The 27,571-nt window shown below is 36.8% G+C and overlaps 1 protein-coding gene across 4 annotated transcripts in view; it reads right to left on the reverse strand.

The window, feature by feature from the left end:
* KDM6A (lysine demethylase 6A) overlaps positions 1-27,571 on the reverse strand; it is a 255,335-nt gene that overhangs the window by 80,231 nt on the left and 147,533 nt on the right. For all 4 annotated transcript variants that reach the window (XM_066357570.1, XM_066357571.1, XM_066357568.1 and 1 more), the window contains exons 7-8: positions 19,552-19,606; positions 12,475-12,509 (exon numbers count right to left, since the gene is read on the reverse strand). In XM_066357570.1, coding sequence (XP_066213667.1) covers positions 12,475-12,509; positions 19,552-19,606 — 90 coding nt within the window. The remainder of the gene's footprint in view (positions 1-12,474; positions 12,510-19,551; positions 19,607-27,571) is intronic.

A 27,571-nucleotide genomic window follows, 5' to 3' on the forward strand; every position in this document is an offset into this window, starting at 1 on the left:
ATCTTCAGAAAAAGACAACAAAATCAATCTGTATAATATATTATTCATGATATCTAAAATAAAATTGCCAGACTTATAAACAATTGGAAAAATTTTACCCAAGTTCAAAGGAATAGGAAATTAATAAAAATCAACCATGAAATGACTCAGATGTTGAAATCTGCAAATAATTTAAAAGCAGTTATTTTAACAATGTTCACAGAAATAAGAACATAATCATAATGAATAAATAATCAGGAAATCAGAGCATAGAAAGAGTAACTGAAAGAGAAACAAAAGAAAATTTTAGAACTGAAAAATAATAATATGATATTAAATAACAAATCACTTGTTGAACTGAATAAAAGATTGGAGCATAAAAAAATCAAGAAATTTGAAAACGGGTTAAAAAAAAAAGCACCCAGAATGAAGGAAAAAACAGCCAGAAGTGTAAAAATAAAAATGTCTAAGATGTATGAAATAGTAACCAATATTCCACCATACATGTAATTGGAGTCCCAGAAGATGAGAGAAATCAGACAAGAAAAATACTAACACTATAAAGGTTAAAAACTTTGCAGAACTGATGAAAGGCATCAAAATCTCACATCCAAAAGACTAAAAAATCCTATGAGAAGTATAAATAAAAGGCAAAAACCAACCCCTGAGCACATCAAAAACCAAATGTAAATAGAACTTTGAAAGCAGCCAGCGAAGTACAACAACAAAAAACGAATACAAGAATGATAACCAACGTTTTGCAACAACATCAGTAATCAAATTAATTAGAAATGGACTAGACATCACAAATAAAAATTAAAAAAACCCAACAGATTGCCAGAAGTGATTTACAAAATTGAGAGCCAAAAATACAATATTTCTAAGAGATGCACTTTACATACAAAGGCACAGGTAGGTTGATATAAAAGGACAGAAAAAGATACCATGAAATGAGTAAGCATTGGAAGGCTGAAGTGACTAGATTCAGATAAGATTAAGTAGGGCTCCAGACAGAGTATTACCAGAGATAGACGAAAATTTGATGATAAAGGACTAGTACATCAAGATGACACAGTAACAGAGCTTTAAAATACATGAAGATTGACAGAACAATGATAAAAAAAACTCTTAACTAATTTATATAATTCCTTTTTCACCAACTGTCCCACTAATTAATGTCATTTTTCTGGACCTGGATCCAATCCAAGATTCCTCATGTGTCCAGGTAGCATGTCTACTTACTTTCCTACAATTTAGGACAGATCCTCAGTCTCTGACTTACATTACCGTGACAATTACAAATAGTACTAGCTAGTCATTTTGAAGAATGTCCCTTAAATTTATTTAAGTACCTTGTGGGAAAATATTCATCACCTTCCTCATACATTAATTAATTGAAATTCTACACTAAGAGGTATCAGAGGTATCCCTGTTCCTCCATTTATTCATTCAATTATTAATTTGTATCAGTATGAACTAATATTTTATTCTGTACCTTATATTCCACTATTATAATTACTTGCTTCTAAACTTATGTCAGATATGGTGATTGGGAACCCCATACCCTCAAGTTGGCTCCTGTATCCTTTCCAAATACACCCACCATTTTTTGAACACTTCCTTACTTTTTAGCACCACGAAATGTTCCAGAGCTCATCTTTGTAGTATCCCTGCCTAAGCCATGGACTCACCACTTCTCCCCAAGAATCCCTGGTTCCTTTCTTTTCTTTCTTTCTCTCTCTCTTTTTTTTTTTAGGAATGGTGGTTAGCAACGAAGATCTGGGTACTAGTGTGTCCACGGCTGCTGATATGAATCATTGCTTCTATGCACTTCCCTAGCAAACAGAGCTGGGAAATATATTTATGTATACACACACCTGTTAATTCTTCTCTACAGCTGCATGGCTCTCCACTGCCTGAATGTACCAGTTTATACAACCATTCTCCTATATATTGGCATTTAAATTGTTTCCGATATTGTGCAATTACAAATGATGTTACAACTGATATTCTTGGGCCTATATATTCTCATATTTCTGGAGGCATATTTTCAAGGTATATTCCTATATGTGGGATTGAGTCAACAGATAAGTGCATAAAGTTTTGTTACATAATTGCCAGATTCTGTCTTTGACAGGTTGTACCAATTTGCATTATCAAAATGCATAAGAATGCATTTTCCCTCCACAGTGACTTAACATTTTCACCAATGTGATAAGTGACAAACCATATTCACTGCTACTCTAATTTGCTTTTCTGAGTTCAAACACTTTTCCATTTGTGTAAGGGCCATTTATATATATATATATATTTTTTAAGTGTCTGTTCATGTCTTTTTGCTGCATTTTTCTATTGGGTTTTTACTACTCTGTCCCTCAAATTTTAAGAATTGGTTCTAAATGGAGATATTAGCCCTCTGTCTGTGGTATATGTTGCAAACATATTTTCCCAGTTTCATAGGTGGACTCTGAATTTATGATATATTTTTGCCATGTAGAAATTATTTATTTTTATATTTTTAAAACATTTTTATATAAATTTATGGTTCATTCTTTTTATTTCCTCTGAATTATGAGCAACATTTAGAAAGCCTTTTCCTGTATCAATACTGAAGACAATTTCATATTTTCTTCTGATAGTTGTACAATATTATTTTTTATATTTTGACCCTAATTCATTTGTAGTTTATTCTTGTGAATGGTTTGAGTTATAGGTCTAATTTTATCTTTTTCTAAATGGCTACCAAGTTGTTCCAAAACTCATTTAGGAATAAATCCCCCATAGCCTCAGGAATGTAAGATTATGAGCTTTATTATACATATACTCAATTTCTCTATGTACCCAGATCTATTCCTGGCCTTTCTATGGTATTCCACTGGTCTATTTGTTTATTCACATGACAGTACCATACTTCAAATTACATGGGCTTTATTGTGTGTTTTAATATCTAGTAGAGTTAGTATAACCCATACTTTCCCCAGTGTTATCCTGGCTAATCTAGCCTGTTTTTCCACATTAACTTAATTCCTTTAAAAAGTTTGTTAGTATTTTCTATTGATGTTGTGTTACATTTAATAATTAACTTAAAGTGAATCAATACCTTTATACTGTTCTTAGTATCTCTTTTAAGTTTATTGTGAAGTATTTCATTACTTTGCTAATATCATAAAATTTTTTTCTAACATTATGCTCTCTAATTATTGTTGTTATAAGCTATTTATGTATGTACATCTCATTGATTTCTCTTGTCTACCTGCATTGGCTGATACATATAGGAGGACAATAATGAGGAATGATGGGAGATGGTCGACATCTTTGCTTTGCTCTTGATTTTTGTGAAAATGTCTCTAGTACTAGTTTCCCTTAAGTACAATAGTGATTTGGGCACTAAAATAGATTAATTTTATCATAAGAAAGTAACCCTCAATTTCTATGGCCAAGAGTATTTTCATGGGGAATGAGTATAGAATTTGCCAAAGGCTTCTTCAACACTTATAATAAAAATGGTTTGATTTTACCTTTAGTTCTATTATTATGATGCATAACATTAATAGATTTCTTCATATTCAATCAACCCTACATTCCTAAAATGAATACTACTTGGTCATAGTATATTACAGTATTTGCTTAATGGTGTAATAAATTTTGTTTGCTAATATTTATTTAGTATTTTTACACCAATATTGATATATATCATATTATCAGTGATATTAGCCTCCATGTTATTTTTTGTACTGTTTTTATCAGCTGCAGATATCAATGTTAAACTTCTTTCAAAGAGGAATGGAGAAAAACAGTATGATGGTTCCTAAAAATATTAAACACAGAATCACCACATAATCCTGTAATTTACTTTGGAGTATATATCATAAAGAATTAAAAGCAGGGACTCAAACAGATATTTACACTCATTGATAGCAGCAATGTTCACAATAGCCAAAACGTAAAAGCCACAACAGGTGTCTATCAACAGATGAATGGATAAACCAAATGTGGTATATATATTATTATTCAGCTTTAAAAAGGAGTAATATTTTGACATATGCTATAACATGGATAAACCTTAAATACTTTATGCTAAGTGAAATAAGCCAGACACAAAAGGACTAACACTGTATTAATCTATTTAAAGAAGTACCTAGAGCAGTTAAAACTCCTAGATACAGTAAAAATACTGGTTGCTAGGGGCTGGGTGGAAGAAGAAACAAGGACTTATCACTTAATGGGTTCAGAGTTTAAGTTTGGCATGATTAAAAAAAAATGCTGGAGATGGATGACGGTGATATTTGTACAGTAATGTGAATATAGTATTTAATTCACTGAACTATGTATTTAAAAATGTCTAACAAGCTAAAAATTTATGTCACCTGTATTTTACAATTAAAAAAAAGAGGACACCAAAGCACTATGGCCTGTAGTTAATTTTTAGAATCAGAAATTTTTCTTTTCATTACATTTTTTAAATACACTATAGAATCAGTAAGTGCATAAGGAAGGACTTTATTATCAAACACGTATGTCTCTCAAGGTCACATTAAAAAATGTTATAAGGCTACCCACTCATAAAATAAGGAATTTTCTTGTTTTATTTATCATTTTCAATGCTCTGGAATAATCTATAGATTCTGTAGTGCACTACTTAATATTCTCTATTTCTATTTACAGAATTTATCTTTGTAATACCTTTCTAACTCTAATAAAAGTTGATTTTGCTAATCTGTAATTCTCTGGAAAATAGTCTATTTAAGTTTTCAAATTTATTTGCATAGAGTTCTGCTACGTGCTCTCCTATGACTATTTTAACTTCTTCCATTTTCAAGGTTATATTTCTTTGTGTATAGGTACTTTATGTCTCTTATTCCCTTGATGAAGTTACCTTGTGGTTTATTTCATTAAATATTTTTCAGAATACTAAAAGTTGTGACCTAGTAATTAGGCCTTCTGTTTTTCTCTCCTTTCACATTATTAATCTCTTTTAAAAAACTTTCTTCCTTGCTCACAATAATGTTAGTTTTCCTTACATTGCTTTCTGTTTTGTTAACATATTCCTCCCCCTGAATCATCTTTGAATTCCTGGAATAAACCCTATACAGTCATGACACACTGTATCTTTAAGTATCAGCTGGAATTTATTTTTCTTTATAATTTTTGAATATGATATACATAAATGAAACCAGTCTACAGTGTTTCAGTAATAAACTATTGCTGGATAGTTATAAGACAATATTAAAAACGAAACTAATAATTCTTATAAAGTGTTATTCATAATAACATTATTTGTAACTATCCCTCAAGGAAGAATAAATTAGTTATAGTACATGTATTTGAACGGATATAATATAGCTCCACATGTACGTACGGCTTTGGAAGAATTTCCAAAATATACTGTTAAAAAATTTTAAAGGAAGGTCAAGAGTACATTTCTTCAATAAAATAAAGAAAAACACATGTATGTGCAAACACACATATGGATCATTTTTCTGGAAGGATATGAAAAACCCTGGTAACACTGGTGGCTTTCAGTAGTAGGTAGCTAGGGGAAAATGAGGAAGGAAGATACTTTACTATGTATTCTTTCAGGCACTTTTTTCATTTTGGATTATCCAAAAATAAGTAACGTTTTGGTTCCAGTTAAAATGGCAGCGAAGGTAAATGCAGTGCTCAAATCCTCTTATAACCATATCAAAATCACAACTAAAGTACAGAGCAACCATCATTGAGAACTGCCTAAAATCTATCTGAATAGAAGTCCTACAACTAAAGATACAAAAGAAATTACATCAAGACTGAGCCAGTAGACAGGCACCAATATCTGAGTCTCAGTCAACTTGGCTAACACACTTTGCCCCACCTTGGTGATGCTGAGACTCCACCCCACCCAAATTGTGGGTCCAACCCAAACTGTTTCCATTGGCTTTTCAACATGAAAAGCCTGTTTTAGCTTGTGCTTCAGACTTTCCTAAAATCTCAAATAAGCAGCATCTGGCCTCAGTGTACTGTGGACCTCTCTAAGTGGCTCCAGTCCCAGCACTAGCAGCAGCCGTCCTTGGTTCACGGCTTGCCCTCCCCTGGGCACCTCCAAGCCCAATACAAGTAACAGCCATCTGCAGATGGCTTTGTAGCTCATGCCAGCTGGCCCCAGACAGGGGCTAGGTGGAGGCTGACCTTGGCCTGCACGTCCTGGGAGACCCCTGAGGAGACAGGACACCCAGTGGACAGCTTCAGACCACATAAAAGCACCATCCAACCTCCTCCAAAAGAGCCACACACAAGGGGCAGACTTATCGGGACGCAGAGCCCCAACATTCACATTAAGAGTATTACATGAGATGTTAGAGGGTCTGTCTTTAGGAAGATTAAGAAAAAAAAGATCAGAAATAAAAATAAAATGGCAATAAATACATATCTATCAACAATAAATCTAAAAATCAAAATAAACAAAACAAGTAGAATAGAAACAGATTCAGAAACAGAACATTTTGATGGTTGATAGATGGGAAGAGGGGTTGGGGGAGGATGAGTGAAAAAAGTGAAGATATTAAGAAGTACAAATTGGTAGTTACAGATAGTCATGGGGATGTAAAATACCATATAGGGAATATAGTCAATAATAGTGTAATAACTATGATGTCAGATGGGTGTGAGATTTATCAGGGTGATCACTTAGTAAGTTATATAATGTCTAATCACTGGGTTGTACACCTGAAACTACCATAATATTGTATCTCAACTATAATTGAAAAATAAAAAAATATATTTAAAGTAAAAAAAGGGGGGACATTTTAAGAACAAAATTAAAAGACAAAAAACCTATATCTTTAATCTCTAAAGGCTAATAAGAACTTAGAAGGTGAACGGTTCAAGTTATTTCACTAAAATCAAGGGAAGAAAAAAAAAGGCCACTCAATACTAGCATTACCATTAGAAAAAAATGGTTCTGGAGGTCTGTAAGGCCAGGAGCCGCCCTAGTGGCAATTCACATGCAGGTTCCCACTGGATTCGGACAGTGGGTAAAGAAACAACGGAGCCAAAAACTGGTGAGCCATCATCTTTAATCCTAGCTTGTACCTGGCGGGCAAGTAAAAACACACACTGGGCTCCAAAACCCACTCATTCAGTGCTCACAAAGCTACTGACTTATCCGAGTTTCCTAGAATCAAAGGTTTCTAGCTCACCAGACTTATTCACCTCTGTTCCCCATCTCCTTCCTTCCTTTTCCCTGCACAAACTACTGGCCTCTTACTCAACACTCCGCCATCTTGGCTGCTTCACCTGGCCTCCTCCACGTGGCTTTTCTCTGCTCTCTGTTCTCTCTGTTCTAATGTTAATCTCAGGAACCAAGAGAGCAAGCTCCCGTTCTGCCCCATTTTATAGTGTAGAAATCCAAACCTTTAATCCAATATACAAAATAGGGAAGTGTCTAATATCACACAAAGTCACTTATCTGGGGCATGATGGGATTGTACCACCCCACATCAAAAAGGGTGGGAAAGGCTTAGTCCTAAAACCAAGCCCCAAGCTACAAGGATCCTGCCTGCCCACAGCCCACCCCCAACACACATTAATATCACCTGAGCGACCAGCTTCTGTGTGGGCAGCGCCATCTTTAACAAAGTGAGTATAATATATTTTATCTGCCCAACAAGGTCTCAGCTAATAATATGGGAAAGGTAAATTACCTAATTGATATACATGTCCAACAATAATTCAAATCTATTTTCCTGGAGATATGACATTATACAGAGAAACACAAGTTATCTTTAAAGATGGTATGATGATATACTTAGAAAAACCTTTTAAGAACCTAACTTTCTAAATCTACTACAAATGGGTAAGTGGGGGCAGAGGATATCCCATTAAAACTACTCAAGCCTAAATAGAACTATATATATAATCCAGAAATTCTACTCGATATTTTTTCAAAGGAAACAAATCTATTATCTCAGAGAGAGAGAGATCAATATGCCCATGTTCACTGAAGCATTATTCACAATATCCAAAGTGTGGAAACCACATAGGTGTCTGTCAAAAGATGGATCAAGAACATGTGATACATAAATATAATGGAAAAGTACTTCAGCCTCAAAACAGAAGGAAATCCTGCCATTTCCTACCACACAGATGAACCTGGAAGGCATTATGTTAAGTGAAATAAACCAGATAGAGAAAGACAAATACCCTATAGTGTCACTTATATGTGCATTCTTTAAAGAAAAAAAAGTGTGTGTGGGGGGGAGGGGGGTTAAACATAAAAACAAAGAGTAGAAAAGTAGCTGCCAGGAGGTGAGGGTAGGGGCAACAGAGAAAGTTGATAAAAGGCTATCATCTTTCAAGTTACAAGATGAGTAAGGTCTGGGGGTCTTATGTAAAACATGACAACTACAGTTGGTAACAGTGTATTGTACAATTGAAATTTGCTGTAAAAACAGAACTTAAATGTTCTTACCCAAAGGGGAGGGAGGTGATTAAATGAGAAGTGATGGATGTGCTAATGTGCTAATTAACTCAATGGGGGAGAAGAAGGTTCTTTCAAAATATATACAGGTATCAAACCATCATGCTCCACACTTTTTAAGCCCTACATCATCTCCACCTCTACAAAAGGCTTCCTTTTGTCTTTCTAATACAGTATTATAAGATCAACAGCACAAAGTTGTTATACTTGCTAACACACCTTATTACAATGAACCAGCAAAACAAACCTCCCACCATACACACCTACACAAACTACCATCAGCCAGAACTGATTATATCACTGGAACCTCTCCATTCAGGACTCAGTCCAAACAGCTAAATGGGCCGCCTTTACCAATCTACTAAAAAAAGTATCCCATCACTTTGCAGTTTTAATTATGTTCTTACTGTTTCATACTGTGAAGCCAAGGTGGGAGTAGAGTCCTCCGGGTTTGTGAAATACTGTATTCTTTTTCTATGCTGATTATCAGGAAGACTTCTTCCTATATAAGACAAATTCCCTTGAACTATGTGGTTACCTAGCACTAGCCACTAATCACATATGGCTTGACTAGTTAAATTTATATTTTAAAACTCTATATTCATAAATAAAGTCTGTTGGTATGAGTCAACTGAACAATAAAAAGTAACTTTCTACAGGTAGGTAGGCCTTTGCTTCACTTCATTTTTTCACTTGAAAACAAACATCCCTGTTATAACCACTGAGTAGAGGTTTTTCAATCCTATATAGTGCAGGGGTCGGGAACCTTTTTGGCTGAGAATCATGAACACTATATATTTTAAAATGTAATTCCGTGAGAGCCATACAAAGACCCGTGTATGTTATACATTATCCAATAAAAATTTGTTGTCCCGGAGGACAGCTGTGATTGGCTCCAGCCACCCGCAACCATGAACATGAGCGGTAGGAAATGAATGGATTGTAGGCCTAACCTGTGGTGGCGCAGTGGATAAAGCGTCAACCTGGAAATGCTGAGGTCGCCGGTTCGAAACCCTGGGCTTGCCTGGTCAAGGCACATATGGGAGTTGATGCTTCCAGCTCCTACCCACCTTCTCTCTCTGTCTCTCTCTCCCTCTCTGTCTCTCTCTCTCCCTTTCTCTCTCCTCTCTAAAATGAATAAAAAAAAATTTTTTTTTAAATGGATTGTAATACATGAGAATGTTTTATATTTTTAACGTTATTATTTTTTTTTATTAATGATTTGTCTGAGAGCCAGATGCAGCCATCAAAAGAGCCACATCTGGCTCTCAAGCCACGCGTTCCCGACCCCTACTATAGTGTCACCTAATTATTATAATATATACACTGCTTAGAATGCATTTTGTTCCATTTTATTTAATCTTAATGGGCACTAAAATATATCAAATGAAAAAAAACACATTACCTTCACAAGCTTAAAAATTAACACCAACAGGCCCTGGCCGGTTGGCTCAGTGGTAGAGTGTCGGCCTGACATGCAGGAGTCCCAGGTTCGATTCCCAGCTAGGGCACACAGGAGAAGCGCCCATTTGCTTCTTCACCCCTCCCCGTCCCCTTCCTCTCTGTCTCTCTCTTCCTTTCCCACAGCCAAGGCTCCACTGGAGCAAAGTTGGCCTGGGCGCTGAGGATGGCTCTGTGGCCTCTGCCTCAGGCGCTAGAATGGCTCTGGTTGCAACAAAGCAACACCCCAGATGGGCAGAGCATCGCCCCCTGGTGGGCATGCCGGGTGGATCCCGGTCAGGCGCATGTGGGAGTCTATCTGACTGCCTCCCCATTTCCAGTTTCAGAAAAATACAAAAAAAAAAAACATTTAACACCAACAGACTACTTCTCATCAGAAAAAATGAAACCCAAAAGACACTGAAATATAAGTTTCAAAGTGGTCAAATAAAATAGAATTACACTTCCAGCTAAAACATTCATTGAGAATAAGGCAAGAAAATTTCTGCTTCAGCTAGTGACAGGTCAATGACCTCACACTAAAAAAGCTGGAAAAAAATCAGAATACATCCTTTGAAGGCAGCAGAAAGCTTCCGAGGTAATGAGAACAGGAGCTAAGACTCAAGGGAAAGAACTTTGGAGAGGAAGTCAATTGCTGTAGCTGCATTCACAATAGGGCCTTTGCTGATTCTGTAAAAATCAGTAGTTGAGAGCAGGTTGGGATTAACTTTGGTAGGTAAAGAATGTCCACAACATGTGTGTAATTTGCACATGAATTTTCTCAAGGTAGATAAAATCCTTAGAATAGCAGGGTATACAAACCTGCGTATGCATCAATTCTGATTCAGTCAACATGCATGTGTACACATGTGTCTGGGGGGTGGTGGTGATGGTGAGTGGGGATGCTGGTGGTGCTAGTGCTGGTGATGGTGGTGGGGAGGGGGGTTTGCAGATGCTGGTGCTGGTGATAGTAACAGTGGTGGTGATGAGGGTGCTGGTGGAGGTGGAGGTGGTGGTAGAGGAGGAAGAGGAAGTGCTGGTGGTTAAGGAAGTGGAAGAGGGGATGGAGGAGGAAGAGGAGGGTGAGGAGGAGGAGGAGGAGGAAGAGGAAATGTCCAGGTATCTGATGTTAATTTTTTTAGAGCACCCCAATGTTGACTCTGAAACAAAACAGACCTCACAAATTATGTACAAACATAACAGTATTTTTCCCTGAAAAGGTGTTATAAAATTTATGTTTGGGGTAAACTATGATTACCTAATACAGTGGTCCCTCGTCTATCATGGGGGTTAGGGTTCCAGAGCCCCCTGCCATAGGCGAAAATCCACAAAGTAGAGACCTTATATTTATTTTATTATTTATATATGTTTTAAGGCTTTATAATCCCTCCCTACACTCTTTATAAACCTTTCCACAGTTATTAACCTTTCCCACACTCTAATAAAACACTTCCTATGCTCTTAAACACGTTCTAAATAATTATCATATATAAAAATACTTATATATCACAAAATCCCACAATTCAGCGAAAAATCCGTGACACAAAATTAGATATATTCAATTTTAAAATCCGCGATACAGTGAGACCATGAAAAGTGAACCATGATATGGCGAAGGATGACTGTACTTAGTCTCAAACCAACTTGTGCCTGATTTTTCATACTTCCTAGGGTAAATGTCTGTTATACTTTTTATTGTACAACTAAGTACAATCTGCCATACACAAACACAATGCTCTAAAATTAAACTGAAAAGACTATTTTAAATTAGCACCATAAAAGTAGTGATAATGACATCAAAAGTTGACTCTAATATGTCTTTCAAATGGTGACACACAGAAAGGATATTTCAATCTTAAGAAAAGTTGAAACTAAAAATAATGCATTATAACAACCACCTATAAACATTTTGAAAAGAAAACTAAGAACTGCATAACAAGCCTGACCAGGCGGTGGCGCAGTGGATAGAGCGTCAGACTGGGATGCGGAAGACCCAGGGTCTGGACAGAGCATCGGACTGGGATGCGAAAGACCCAGGGTCGAGACCCCGAGGTCGCCAGCTTGAGCACGGGCTCAGCTGGTTTGAGCAAAAAGCCCACCAGCTTGAACCCAAGGTCGCTGGCTCCAGCAAGGGGTTACTCGGTCTACTGGAGGCCAACGGTCAAGGCACATATGAGAAAGCAATCAATGAACAACTAAGGTATTGCAACGCGCAATGAAAAACTAATGACTGATGCTTCTCATCTCCGTTCCTGTCTGTCCCTGCCTATCCCTCTCTCTGACTCACTCTCTGTTTCTGTAACAAATAAATAAATAAATAATTTTAAAAAAAGATTTGCATAACAAGAATAAGAGAAATCTTAAATATAGCCATTAAAGCCTGCAGACATTCAGGTTTAGAAGCAGATCATATTATATGAAATTTCTTTGTACAGAGCAAGTACTCTGTGTAATAACTACTTCACTGACCAAAATCTCGAGCACATTTACTAAGTTTAAAATGTATTAAGAGGTAAAACTCATAAATCCATTAAATTATCTGATATCATTTAAAACAACTTGAGTAATCACTTCTGTATTAAGTAAGTTAAAACACTTACCTGGGTTTCATATAAGTGGGCAATGTGAAACTGAACTGCAAAGATGATGGAAAATAGAAATCAATACACAGGCATTTGGGGTAAATTAAGAATATAAAATGTAAAACATTAACACAATCTATAATATCTATACTATAGACAAGTAATAATGGAAAATAACTTATTTTTAATAAAATAGAATATACAAACAAATATGCACAAACATGATGAGAAACCACATGTATTCACTGTTGGTCATTATCAAATTGTGTCAGTGTAATTATTAAAATTAATATTAAGGTCTATAGCAAGTAAATATAATTGTTTTTATTTCTCTCAATTAGTTTAGATTCAATATTATTTTGTATTAGTTTCAGTGAGTATACTTTTCACAAAGTTCAAATCGGCCATATAACCAAATAAGAGAAAACTTTTATGACCTATAAATTTCAAAATATGGTATTTAAAAACTGAGTTATAGGTAAAAAACATAATAATGTAAAGTCACTATTTGTAAAAAAAAAAAAATACATTAAAACAAAAAGGCCTCTAACATTTTTTTTATACTGTATTACACATCAGCAACATATGTATATAAAGAAGTCACAGCAAGGATGACACTAGTAATAACAGAGGAAATTAGTTGTTGCATTTCTCTATCAATTCTTCAGAATTACTTCTTTTAAAAAGTCAAACCACTTTGTAAGGCAAAAATAATCAACAGAACCAGGATTAACAAATATGCCTTAAAAATCAAATAAAAATATATGTCAGTTTTTATTTTCAGCTCCTCCTGACACTGCACCATAAAAGATTCAATGAAAGCAACAATGAACAAGGAATCAAGGCTGAATTCTAACTACTTTAATACTAATTTTCATTTTTTAATGCCAATGTTCTATCCACCTGAATTTCATAACTGGATTTCAAGGAGTGTAGGAGCCTTACAAAATTATATGCATATTTATGTGGATCTTTAAAAGATTCAGAGCTATAATCAACTTCTTATTGGAGAGTTCACCATGAACTGATTCCTGTAACTCTAAGATTTACCTGAAAGGTGTTTGAAAAAAGGAGATTATGCCCTGGCCGGTTGGCTCAGTGGTAGAGCGTCGGCCTAGCGTGCGGAGGACCCGGGTTCGATTCCCGGCCAGGGCACACAGGAGAAGCGCCCATTTGCTTCTCCACCCCTCCGCCGCGCTTTCCTCTCTGTCTCTCTCTTCCCCTCCCGCAGCCAAGGCTCCATTGGAGCAAAGATGGCCCAGGCGCTGGGGATGGCTCTGTGGCCTCCGCCTCAGGTGCTTGAGTGGCTCTGGTCGCAACATGGCGACGCCCAGGATGGGCAGAGCATCGCCCCTGGTGGGCGTGCCGGGTGGATCCCGGTCGGGCGCATTCGGGAGTCTGTCTGACTGTCTCTCCCTGTTTCCAGCTTCAGAAAAATGAAAAAAAAAAAAAAAAAAAGGAGATTATGAAGATTATGATTCAGTGAGAGCCTAGGGCAAAGCCTGGAAAAGTGCCATTTTATTCAGTCCTGCAAGGGATTCTGATACCTATTCCCTAGACCACTGGTAGTCAACCTGGTCCCTGCCGCCCACTAGTGAGCATTCCAGCTTTCATGGTGGGCGGTAGCGGAGCAACCAAAGTATAAATAAAAAGATTTAACTATAGTAAGTTGTTTTATAAAGATTTATTCTGCCAAACTTAGTGATAATCTGATATACAGTACTTGGTAAGTAATTATTATTATATGCTTTAACTTGCTGTGACTCTGCTTTATAAATTTTATAAAGTTACTTCCCTACTTTATAAATTACCATTACTGGGAAACCAGTGGGCGGTTAGAAAATTTTATTACCCACAGAGATAAAAAAGTGGGCGGAAGATATAAAAAGGTTGACTACCCCTGCCCTAGACCATTTACCACATGGAAACAGTTGATTTAAAAAACCATGAAGATCAAAACAAACAAAATATATAATGAACTTTAAAAATAATACTACTTTTGGATCAAAAGTAAAGTATAACATAACTCCATAAACAATCATTAAATATCACATTAAATACAACTAATCAGAGTTGAAGCAAAATAAAAATCTTTAGAAGATTAAAATCAGTTTTGTGAAAAACACATAAAAATAAAAGTTCCACATACAGCTAGTGCTCGACTTACAACCACAATTGGTTCTGACAGACCAGTTGTAACACAATTTGGTCGTAAGTTGAGTAGGCTATATGCACAGTACTGTGAAATAATGTTAAAAAAATCTTTAAGTCATATTTTATCATAATTTTCTTTCATTATTGTTATAAATCATAATTTTCTTTGTTCACTTTATGCCAATTGTGTCATCTCCACGCCATTTTGTTTCTTATTTTTATATTCGTCAGGTTTAAGTAAAACACTGCATTACCCGTACAACTGGTTTAGTATTTGCAAAATGTACAAAATTACAAAATACAGGTTAATACAAAAATACAAAATACAGGTGTAAAAAATAACTCAGGAAACATTTTCCCAATTGCAAAACATATCAAAATATATAAACATGTACGAAACATTTTATTGGCCAGCACTGTCGAACGCCCAGCTTGGCAACGCTTGTGCTGCCAGACGTGGAGCAGTCGTGGCTAGTGATTGTGGTCGTAAAGTCGAATGGTCATTAAGTTGCATAGGTCATAAGTCAATCAATACCTGTATGTAAATATCCCTTTCACCTACACCAGTTGAAGGCTTTCCTTATTCACCACTCGCCATTTCCAAAATAGCTCTCCTGGAGTTCCAGTTCAAATCTCACCGATTACATCACCAGAGGGAGACTGGGCTACAGGTTAAGGCAGTGGTTCTCAAAGTGTGTGCCAGGGAGCACTGGTGCGCCCTAGAAGATTTCCAGGTGCGCCCTATGGTATTCCAGAGAAATATGTGCCTTTTGGGGACCAAAAAACCAACAGGGTTTTTGGAGTTTAGATTTTTGAGGGACAGAGGTGTTGGGAATTGGCTGTAAGATGACAGTCTGTCCAATCCCCCACCTCACTTGCCTGACTAGGTTGCAAAAAGTTGTTAAGCTGTGGTGCTGGATTGTTTACACTACCCCCCATATTCCCCGGAAAGACTGGAGGCAAGTTTCTTCTATCCTTTGTTTGGTGTAAAGTTAAGATGATATGTATGGTGGGGGTTTTCTGCACTCAACCCAAGAGTAAAAAGAGGAATTCTTCAATGTATTGATGAGGAAATGAGAGTTTGCCTTTCAAATATATGCCCAAACATTGAAGAAATCGCTAGGACACATCAGGCTCAAGTTTCTCATAAACACAAAAATGAAAAAACTTAACACATTCATTCCAGGACCTGCCAAATTTACTAAATCTTACTAAGAATGTATCTATATATATATATATAAAAAGATAACTTTTGTCATTTTTTTAACCCCTTTCTTACGAATTCAAAAAAGTATAACTCAAAAAATGTAACATAAAAATGTTTTTTAATGTCAGAATAAATTTAATTTTGTCATATGTATTTCATTTAATTATCGTAAAACCACGCTTGGACTTTATATTTCTTCTTTGCTATTCGACTTAATTATTATAACTTATTTCTCAGAAATTTGTATATAGTGCGCCTACAATTACTTGTAGGATTTTAAATGCACCCCGAACTTCAAAAAGTTTGAGAAACAGTGGGATAAGGGAATGTGGAAGAGATGAAAAATCTATGCCCACTTTCCTCAATCATCTTACTCCTCTAAAAATAGGTAACAAGGAAGAAAAGATCAGCAGCCAGCTGGCACCCTACAACCCCAAATTTCCACCAGGCTTACTCTATGCCTATGTCAAGGGCTTCCTTATTCCATGAGTTGCAAAATCCATTGTAATTTTTTTGTAGTTTAAATTCTTAAACTTCTTTAAGTAGAACATAACCATACACCTAAGAAAAAGACTCACTTGGCAAGTCTCAATTAGCGGTAGAAATTTTTAACAAATATTGCCATAAAAGGTTCTGAAATTAATACATTATTTTTAGAATTAAGAAAATGTTTAGCCCTGGCCGGTTGGCTCAGCGGTAGAGCGTCGGCCTAGCGTGCGGAGGACCCGGGTTCGATTCCCGGCCAGGGCACACAGGAGAAGCGCCCATTTGCTTCTCCACCCCTCCGCCGCGCTTTCCCTCTCTGTCTCTCTCTTCCCCTCCCGCAGCCAAGGCTCCATTGGAGCAAAGATGGCCCGGGCGCTGGGGATGGCTCTGTGGCCTCTGCCTCAGGTGCTAGAGTGGCTCTGGTCGCAACATGGCGACGCCCAGGATGGGCAGAGCATCGCCCCCTGGTGGGCAGAGCATCGCCCCTGGTGGGCGTGCCGGGTGGATCCCGGTCGGGCGCATGCGGGAGTCTGTCTGACTGTCTCTCCCTGTTTCCAGCTTCAGGAAAAAAAAAAAAAAGAAAATGTTTAAAACTCTAAGATACAATTTTATCCCAAGGGACAATCATAATGAAAAGTCCCACATCATCATGATTCTACTTCTCAAAATATGAACTGCAATTAACCCCTTCTAAACAGCTGTTGAAGCAAGTGTATCTACTTATTTTTTTAATTTTATTTACTGACTCATTGGGGGAGGGGGGGAAGGATGGGAGAGACAGAAAGAGAGAGAAAGAAACATCAATTTGTTGCTCCACCTATTTATGTATTCACTGGTTGGTTCTTGTATGTGCCCAGATCAGGAATCGAATTTGCAACCTTGGAATACCAGCATGACACTTTAACCAAATGAACTACCCTGCCAGAGTTCTAATTACTTTTTAATTGTATAAATGAATTATGCCACAAAACACAAATCTCTCATATAGACTTTTATAAAAGCTCACATTACTTTCTATTATCTTCTGATCTTTGCAGTATCACAAGGTAACATGCAGATTTCATATAGTCAAGGTCTGCGGCATGTACAATAGGTGATGACATAAAAAAATTCAAAGAGAAACTACGTTTTACAAAGACAAAGAGCCTGGTGTAGAAACAGTAATAATATCTGGCTCAAGGTAGGTAGTCTACATTGCTCTGCAAGACATCAGCCATTATCACAGTTTTCAAATAATCTTGAAGACTGTCTAAAATTACCCAAATCAGTTTAACTATAATGGACTAATGTCCTTAAATAAAGCACATGTCCTACCATTACAGTGACCAATCTTTTAGGCACTCAAAATTCTGAATGTGGGGAAACTCCCCAGTCCTGGGCAAAGTAGGACTTTGGTCACCTTCCCTCCTATTTACCTTTTCAATAATGAACAAGACAAGAGATGCAGAATAAACTCAGAGATGTATTTCACGATGGTTCAAACTATCCTTTTTCAATTTGACTGGAAAGTTTTCTGCCCTGTGGTATTTACTCTATATAGGTGTTTACCACTCAGAAGCAATGGCCTACAAGTGAGATTTAACCTCAACAGAGTAAAATAAAATAAGGATTTACCAAAATATTTAGTTTCAAATTTATGAAACATCCCTCAAAGGTTAAACTAAAAGTAGTTTGAAATTTGGCTTTCTAGCACTAGATATAAAAAATTAAATGAAAATCAGCTGTCTTCTTATTCCCACAAATTAGATGATTTATATAATCTGAATATATAATTGCAGAAAAACTATAAATTAATACCTTATAAATTAATATATCCATAAATTAAATTCTTTTTCTAATCTAACTTCATCTTAGAAACAAAAATATTGCTGCGTTTGTTACCTTGCCATCATTTACTCTGCAAATACACTCACTGATCAGTATAAAATCCTAAGTTTCATTTAAGAAAGCAGAATTTTTTTAAGAGAGAAAGACAGACAGGAAAGGAGAGAGATGAGAAGCATCAACTTGTAGTTGTGTCACTTTTACTTTTTGATTGCTTCTCATACGTGCCTTGACTAGGGGCTCCAGTAGAGCCAATGACCCATTGCTCGAGCAGTGACCATGGGATCATGTCTATGATCCCAAGCTCAAGCCAGCAACCCCATGCTCAAGCTGATGAGCCTATGGTCAAGCCAGATGAGCCCACACTCAAGCCAGTGACCTTAGAGTTTGGAGCCTGGGTCCTCAGACTCTCAGGTTGACCTTCTATCCACGGCGCCACCACTGATCCAGCAAAATAGAAATCTTTCACGTTTTCTCATGAATTGCCTCTTGCAGAAGTATGAGATAATTGGTCTGGTTTAGATGAAGGATTTAAAAATCCTTCTTAGGTATTTTTAATACTGATGCTACTTTTCATATAACACCTTTCTATAAGCTTAGAAAACTAAGTCACATAGCAAAATCCTGACTTTCTAAAACCTAGAATCCTTTGATTGATCCTAAATTTTCAATAAGAATGATTCATTTTCTATATACTAAATTTTTTAAAGAAAATTTTAAAGAAAGCCAGCTTGAATCTAATGAATATTCTTAAAACTTTTATTGGCAACTCTGAAGTACACCAAAAAAACATGACAATACATACTTATTGATAAACACATCATAATCAACCCAATCTGCTTTTGGAAGGAAACCTACATAGAAGCAGAAAATAACTGTCTAAAGAAAACCAGTGTATTAATACATGCTTCACACACATATTTAATAATTCTAATTATTGAAAAATGTCAACTCAAACTATATATGATGTTTAAATATATAATAAAAAATCCAAGTATTTCTTCATAATTACCAATTATTTTAACACCACATAGCAGGAATCACTGAGCTACCACATATGAATTCTTATATACTCATTTTTCCTAAAAGACCAGCAAACCCTGCTTTTAATCCCAAGTCATCGACAGGATAATTAATATGCAAATAATCAATCTCACTCATTGGTTTAATTTTAATTCAACAACTCAGTTCACTGGTATATCTATTTTAGACACAGACTGTTCACAATAACTGGTCTGATTCATTCCATTTGTACAAGTAGCTATAGCAACCAATACAGTTAGATTCAACAATCCTATAAGAAAAAAACTGCACAGGATTTATCACTGCCATTACTACTACTACTACTACTACTACTACTACTACTACTACCTGCCATGAAGTGATCTGAATACATGTAGAAAACTATGGTAATTAATACTTACTTTCAGCATTGGACAAAGTGCAGGGATTACAGTCAACCAAAGCTAACTGAAAATGCTGTAAGAAAAAAGTAACAAAATTAATGCACTAAATTCAGTCATAGAAATGTGTCTTAAAATAAATTTTAGGCGTGTAAGGTCTAACATAAAACTATGCTATGCAAATAAAACAAGACAACTAGAATTACTTTGAACACTTACTGCTGGCTACAGACAGGTTGTTAGAAATGGAGAATTTGGGGAAGAATTTTATCAAGTTATCCTATGCATTTTTTTGTTTATATAAAAAAAGCTTCAGATTTTTAGGTCTTCAAATAAATTAAAAGTATTAGTTATAAAACATTTTAAACAGAATGCATCATTATTTTGAAAACTGAAAGTAAAAGTTCAATGGCATTAATGTCAGAACACTGTTTATCTCAAAATGAGATATGAACTTTAGAAAAAATTTTAAAATTACTATGAGAATTATCATAAAGGGTAAAACTACGCTTACTGATTCTTCAATAAATATTGTACTTAGTACCTATTAAAACTATTTGAAATACTACAAGGAATGCATGGACTACAAATAGGCTGTGCTCAAGTTCATTTTATGAAATATAATCATCTTTTTAGTTGTTATTAATATATGTAGGCAATATTAATTCATTAATAGTTACAGTATCTACCTATAATGTCACATAGCCTGGGCCCCCCAAAAATACATGTTAAATTTAATGTATAACATTAATTTTTAAGAACACAAATCATAATCAAAAACATTAGGTGATATCTATTTTGTCAACATTATATCTGGTATGTAAACTAAGAGAAGACAAACAAGTACTAGAGTTGGTATAAAATCTTTTAAGATAAAAAGAGTAAATTTCTTTGAAATCTAAAAAATATTTCCACAAATATATAGCCAAATTTTTAGCAATTAAAGTAATCAACAGCAAAACTACAAGTCACTTTTCAAAAACTGACTACAATAAGCTCATTTCAATCTAAAATCAAAATATCTAAAGAGTTGTGCTCTTTTATAACTGCTACCAGGGGTCCCCAAACTTTTTACACAGGGGGCCAGTTCACTGTCCCTCAGACTGTTGGAGGGCCGCCACATACAGTGCTCTTCTCACTGACCACCAATGAAAGAGATGCCCCTTCCGGAAGTACAGTGGGGGCCGCAATTTGGGGACACCTGTAAATTGATATGCATAGTGACAGTTTCTAGAAGTAAGCCCAGAAAGATCTTCCTTTATCGAGAGAAATAGTAATCAGCAAGTTTTCAGTACAGTATTTTAACACAGAATCAACAAAACTACACTTGTTCAACTAGAAACCTCACATAACCAAAATAAACAAATGTCAGCTATCCAGAGTTACAAGGAAAGAAAGATTAGGAGACATCACTTGCCATGAACACAGTAGCTATTATATTTTTCACAAATGTCTGTTATGTGGCATGCATAATTAGGCTAGCTTACATTTATAGTACTCTTGATATTTAAGGGTTGTAATATTTTGAATAGGCAGACTACAAAAAGAAATGACTATGACCCTTAAATATTGAATATTTAATCATTCAACAAATACATATTTATCAAGAGCCGATAATGCCCTTAGAACAATGCAGACACTAGATACACTGGTCAAAAAAAACAAAAGTAAAAAATTATTTGCCATGGTTGACACAATGAAATAAAAAAAGAATTCAACATCTGAACACCTCAAGAACTGGTTTTATTTTCCATTGGCCTTCTAAGCAGACTATATATCCTCAAACATCCCTTTAGTGTGCCACCATGACAAGAGAAAACAGACTGTTTTAAAAAATAAGTACTATGAAAGCAAAGCATGCTTTACAACCAGTTGCTCTCCTCTAGACAAAAAGAGCGGAATAGCAGTCACACATTTAGATTGTACTACACCTGAGAGCACAAATTAATATTTAGATAAGATGTGCCTCTCCTAACTGAGCCATCGAAAGATATAAACTGACCTACAAAGGAACAGCCTTCAAGATGGCAGTATTTTAGTTTTATTATTACATTGAAATCCCACAAAGAGCAAAGAGAGATACATAATTCAAATTGCCCAGTCTACATTTCATCTATTAATACTCAAGGCCCTTCTATGAAGCCTGGCAGAAAAAGTTCTGAACCATGGGTTATAAAATTCTTAATCAATCTTAAAAGCAGCAATAAAGTCACTGTAGCATCATTTGAAACTCACAATATCAAAAAATACTAAACATTTCCAAACATCAATAATACAGAAAAATTACTGGGCAAGAGTACATATTCAAAAACAGGCATGTGAGAATGAAAGAACTTACAGAATTACTAACTTCAAGAAACTAAGCCACACAAAACCACATAAAGGAAAACAATGATACACCTTTCAATAAACTAAAGGGAAATGAGAAACAGGATAACGTGACCTCAAAGTTTCATTTTTAGTATCTAAACTAGATGCAAAATAGATGTGCCTCTCAACATATAAATCAGCAGAAATGACTACCAATTTTGATAATCGGCCCCACACCTAAAAATGTCATGGTAAAGTATCTAATACCCATCCTTGCAACCATTAGAACAGGGGTCCCGAAACTTTTTACACAGGGGGCCAGTTCACTGTCCCTCAGACTGTTGGAGGGCCGGACATTAAAAAAAAACTATGAACAAATCCCTATGTACACTGCATATACCTTATTTTAAAGTAAAAAAAACAAAACAGGAACAAATACAATATTTAAAATAAAAAACAAGTAAATTTAAATCAATAAACTGACCAGTATTTCAATGGGAACTATGCTCCTCTCACTGACCACCAATGAAAGTGGTGCCCCTTCCGAAAGTGCGAAGTGCGGTGGGGGCCAGATAAATGGCCTCAGGGGGCCGCATGTGGCCCGCGGGCCGTAGTTTGGGGACCCCTGCATTAGAAGCAGCTAGACAGTACAGGGTGGAGCAAAAGTACATTTACAGTCGTGAGTACATAAAACAGTTTATTCTTGTGTTATTATTCATTAATTATTGTATTATTTTCCATACAAACAAATTTAAATCTACTTTTGCCCCACCCTGTATATGCACCTCAGAGTGAAATATTGCAGTACAGAAACTGACTATTGCTGTGTGAAAGTTATTATGTAGTGGAAGCTTTGGCAGTTCCGACTATAAATAAACCTCAAGCGAGAAAGCATTTTACAGAATATTAATTTCCAAGCCAAGAAGATTTACCTAAGATATTTTTTCTTAATGCTGCAGTGATTTTCTTTTTATAGAGCACTTCTGGTCCAATTTAACATAAGGTTAAACTCATTACAATTTCTGTAGACATCTTTATCACCAAAGTCACCTTTTGTTTTAAAAGCTTTGACGTGTTCAATATTTCAAAATAACTTTATAAGTATTGCTTTATATAGACAGAGAAAACCTGATTTCTCTCTGGAGGGAGGATATCTATATTCATGCAATTAATACATAAAACTCAAATTTCAAGACTTTATTTCCCTTTAAATTAATTTACTTCTAGCTATATAGTAATTATGTCATTAATCTTTTTTGTTAGGAGGGGAGATAGTGAGACAGACTCCTGCATGTGCCCCAACCAGGATCCACCTGGCAACCTCCATCTGGGTTTGATGCTTGAATCAACCAAGCTATGTTCAGTGCCTGAGGCCCTCGCTCAGACCAACAGAGCTTCCATCAGTGCCTGGGGCCAATGCTTGAACCAATCTAGCCACTGGCTGCAGCAGGAGGAAGAGAGAGAGGAGCAGATGGTTACTTCTCTCATGCGCCCTGACCAGGAATCAAACCTGGAACGTCTATACACCAGGCTGATGCTGTACCCCCTGATCCAACCAGCTAGGGCCTCATGAATCTTTTCAATTGTAGAACCCTTCAACTGTATTCCCAATTCTACAGACAAGCAATGAGATAACTTTTCATAATTGACACAGTATGTATCAATGTATTAATTATTAATTTGGAGCAATGTTTGGATTCCAGATGCAATCTCAGGTGTTCTGATTCAGTGGGTCAAGGTGATACCTTGTAAACCAGACAAAAGCTTCTAACAAATTATTCCAAAGCACAGTCAGGGATAAATTGTGTGCTTGCCCCACAAATCCTTACTTTAGAGCAGGGGTCCCCAAACTTTTTACACAGGGTGCCAATTCACTGTCCCTCAGACCGTTGGAGGGCCAGACTATAAAAAAAAACTATGAACAAATCCCTGTGCACACTGCACACATCTTATTTTAAAGTAAAAAAACAAAACGGGAATACAATATTTAAAATAAAGAACAAGTAAATTTAAATCAACAAACTGACCAGTATTTCAATGGGTACTATGGGCCTGCTTTTGGCTAATGAGATGGTCAATGTCTGGTTCCATATTTGTCACTGCTAGCTGTAACAAGTGATATGACGTGCTTCCGGAGCCGTGACGCATGCGTCCCGAGTCACCGGAAGTAGTACTGTACGTGAGCAACGCAGCACTTTGCGTCCTGTGCTCCTCTCACTGACCACCAATGAAAGAGGTGCCCCTTCCAGAAGTGCGGCAGGGGCCGGATAAATGGCCTCAGGGGGCCGCATGCAGCCCGCGGGCCATAGTTTGGGGACCCCTGCTTTAGAGTATGTAGACAAGGTGTGTATATAGGTGATACTGCTGTCTATATTCAATTACGATAGACACACCCTTTTACACAAACCCAGTGAAACAGGGTTGATGGACCAATTAAGTGAGAGAAGGGTAGGTACGTCAGATACTCTTTCAAATAAAAGACATGTTTTTTCTTTTTCCTTGTTACAGACTGCCACAGTTCTAAAAGTATGATTAAAACTAACAAATTTTGTTCCTAAAATTAATAGTTTATGGCCCTGGCCGGTTGGCTCAGCGGTAGAGCGTCGGCCTGGCATGTGGGGGACCAGGGTTCGATTCCCCGTCAGGGCACATAGGAGAAGCGCCCATTTGCTTCTCCACCCCCCCTCCTTCCTCTCTGTCTCTCTCTTCCCCTCCCGCAGCCAAGGCTCCATTGGAGCAAAGATGGCCCGGGCGCTGGGGATGGCTCCTTGGCCTCTGCCCCAGGCGCTAGAGTGGCTCTGGTTGCGGCAGAGCAATGCCCGGAGGGGCAGAGCATCGCCCCCTGGTGGGCAGAGCGTCGCCCCTGGTGGGCGTGCCAGGTGGATCCCAGTCAGGCGCATGCGGGAGTCTGTCTGACTGTCTCTCCCCGTTTCCAGCTTCAGAAAAATACAAAAAAAAAAAAAAAAAATTAATAGTTTATGATAAATGAATGAGACTAGGAAAATGTCTTACAATATCATGGTACTTACTTTAAAGATTTGGTATCTGAAAATAAGACAAAACCAAAACTGATAAATTATGGTAGGGCTTGGAAGACACCATTGCACAGTCAAGCTGATCTGTCTGAGGTTTTCTCTTTGTAATATAAGGTTGTTACAGTCGTTTCAAGGAGGGATTCCATTGCATACCAATGGAATTGCATACCAATGACTAATAGCTAATGGATCCTGGCAATCTTCAGTCAAAGATGAGGCTCCTTCTTTGAAGTTTATCAATCTAGTCTCTATAAAAAATTCTTTTAACACAAAAGTATGGCAAAAAATATTGTTAAATGAAGATGTTCAAAAATCTTACTTCTAGCCCTTCTTTTCGGCTCCATAACATATATCTATATGTCTATATACCAACAGCTGATATCCCTTGTGTACCTTTCAACTCAATATACTCCCAAATGACCCAACTCCATTCAGAGCCTTTCCACCTGCTAATCCCAAAACCTGTTGGCATCTTTCTCTATCCCCTATTTTAGTTAACAGGAAAGAGGGTCAAGCCAATAAGTATGAAGTATCTTCCCACACTGAATCAGTTAGTAAATTAACTTCTTTATTAACTTTTTTTTTTTCCTTTTCTGTATTTTTCTGAAGCCGGAAAGGGGGAGAGACAGTCAGACAGACTCCCGCATGCACCCAACCGGGATCCACCTGGCACGCCCACCAGGGGGCGACGCTCTGCCCACCAGGGGGCGACGCCCTGCCCCTCCGGGCTGTGACCAGAGCCACTCCAGCGCCCAGAGCCACTCCAGCGCCCGTGGCAGAGGCCGAGGAGCCATCCCCAGCGCCAGGGCCATCTTTGCTCCAATGGAGCCTTGGCTGCGGGAGGGGAAGAGAGAGACAGAGAGGAAGGAGAGGGGGAGGGGTGGAGAAGCAGATGGGTGCCTCTCCTGTGTGCCCTGGCTGGGAATTGAACCCGGAACCTCCGCACGCCAGGCCGACGCTCCACCACTGAGCCAACTGGCCATGACCTCTTTATTAACTCTTTATGCTCTCTAGGATATACTACCTTTCCTCCATCCACCCATGTATCCATCCTATGAGAACTCATTTATTCTACTGATCTTGCTCACCTTTCTTCCTGTACCAGTGTCCTAACTACTCTTTGAACTCCTGATTTCTGTTGTATTTTACAAAAGTACAGGTATGAAACTGACTAGAAATATTAAAACACTGGTTCTAGTACGTGTCTAATTTGTGAACAGTCGACATAATATCAAAGTTTTTTAAATCTAGTATATAATTTGTATTCATATTAAGATTACTATGTACACAAATAAATATAAAATGAACATAATACATATTTTACAAAGGAGCAAATTCAGTAATTTTCACTGTAAAATGCTCTTTCAGAACATAACCTTTTATTTAAAAAAAAGTGATGATACACTGCATGCTTCATGAAGCTGCATTTGAAGACCAAATACTTACAACCACCAATTTAAGTAGTTTTGTATAAACACCAAAAAGTACTTTTAGATTATAAATGACTTCTTATAGTTAAAATATATTTGCAAAGAAAACTGACATGCAAAACCTGGACTCACCCTAACTCCTCAGTATCAGAGAGAAGAATACTGCACACATATGAGCAGTCAGGTCCTTTTTTTAAACATGCATTTTGGAGGAACTGAAGTACTTCAGCTATTTATACTACTTCATACTTGAAGGTATGTAAGAGAACTCAGGGCAGAAATAAGTATCAAATGAAAACCAAAGAGGGCAGGCAGAGTTAAGTGGAGAAAGCATTATTAAGTGACTGGATAAACCAATTAGATCGCCTCATACCAAGGAATAATACCTGGAAAGACTAAAAGGTAAAAGTTGATGGTACTGGAAAAAGAAAGAACAAAGGAAAAGATTTCTGCCCACAAATGAGGAAAAAATAGAAGACAAAAGAAACAGCAATGACCATCCTCTGCCAAAAGATACAATGATGTTACAAATTCAGGCGAAACTGAGTTCCAGGGCCAATGTGGAAACTGGGGAGATACTGTTTAAGGCAGAGGTCAGGAATCTACAGTTTGTGAGCCAGATGTGGTTCTTTTGATGGCTGCATCTGGCTCGTAGACAAATCTTTAATAAAAAAATAATGTTAAACATATAAAACATTCTCATGTATTACAATCCATTCATTTCCTACCGCTCATGTTCATGGTTGCAGATGGCTGGAGCCAATCACAGTTATCCTCTGGGACAACACCAAATTTTTATTGGATAATGCTTAATGTACACGGGTCGTTGTATGGCTCTCACGGAATTACATTTTAAAATATGTGGCGTTCATGGCTCTCTCAGCCAAAAAGGTTCCCAATCCCTGGTTTAAAGGTACAAACTTGCAAGTACTATAATAGAGAACTCCTGGAGATATAATACACAGCATCGAGATTATAGTCTATAATACTGCATTACAAACTTCAAAGTTGCTAAGAGACTAAATCCTAATTATTTTCACCAAAAAGAAAAAGAAAAAGAAGTAACTGTAACATGATAGATAGATATTTAATTCTAAGGTAGTAATCATACTACAATACATAAATGTACCAAACCAACATGTTGTACACGTTCAACTTATACAATGTTACATGTCAATTTTATCTCAATAAAATTAAAAAAATAAAAAAGACTAGAATTTTCAAAATGCTAGCTGGAAGAGTTAAGCTAAGCATCATGAAGAAAAT

The sequence above is a fragment of the Saccopteryx leptura genome, chromosome X, assembly GCF_036850995.1.
Source record: "Saccopteryx leptura isolate mSacLep1 chromosome X, mSacLep1_pri_phased_curated, whole genome shotgun sequence".
Lineage (NCBI taxonomy): Eukaryota > Metazoa > Chordata > Mammalia > Chiroptera > Emballonuridae > Saccopteryx > Saccopteryx leptura.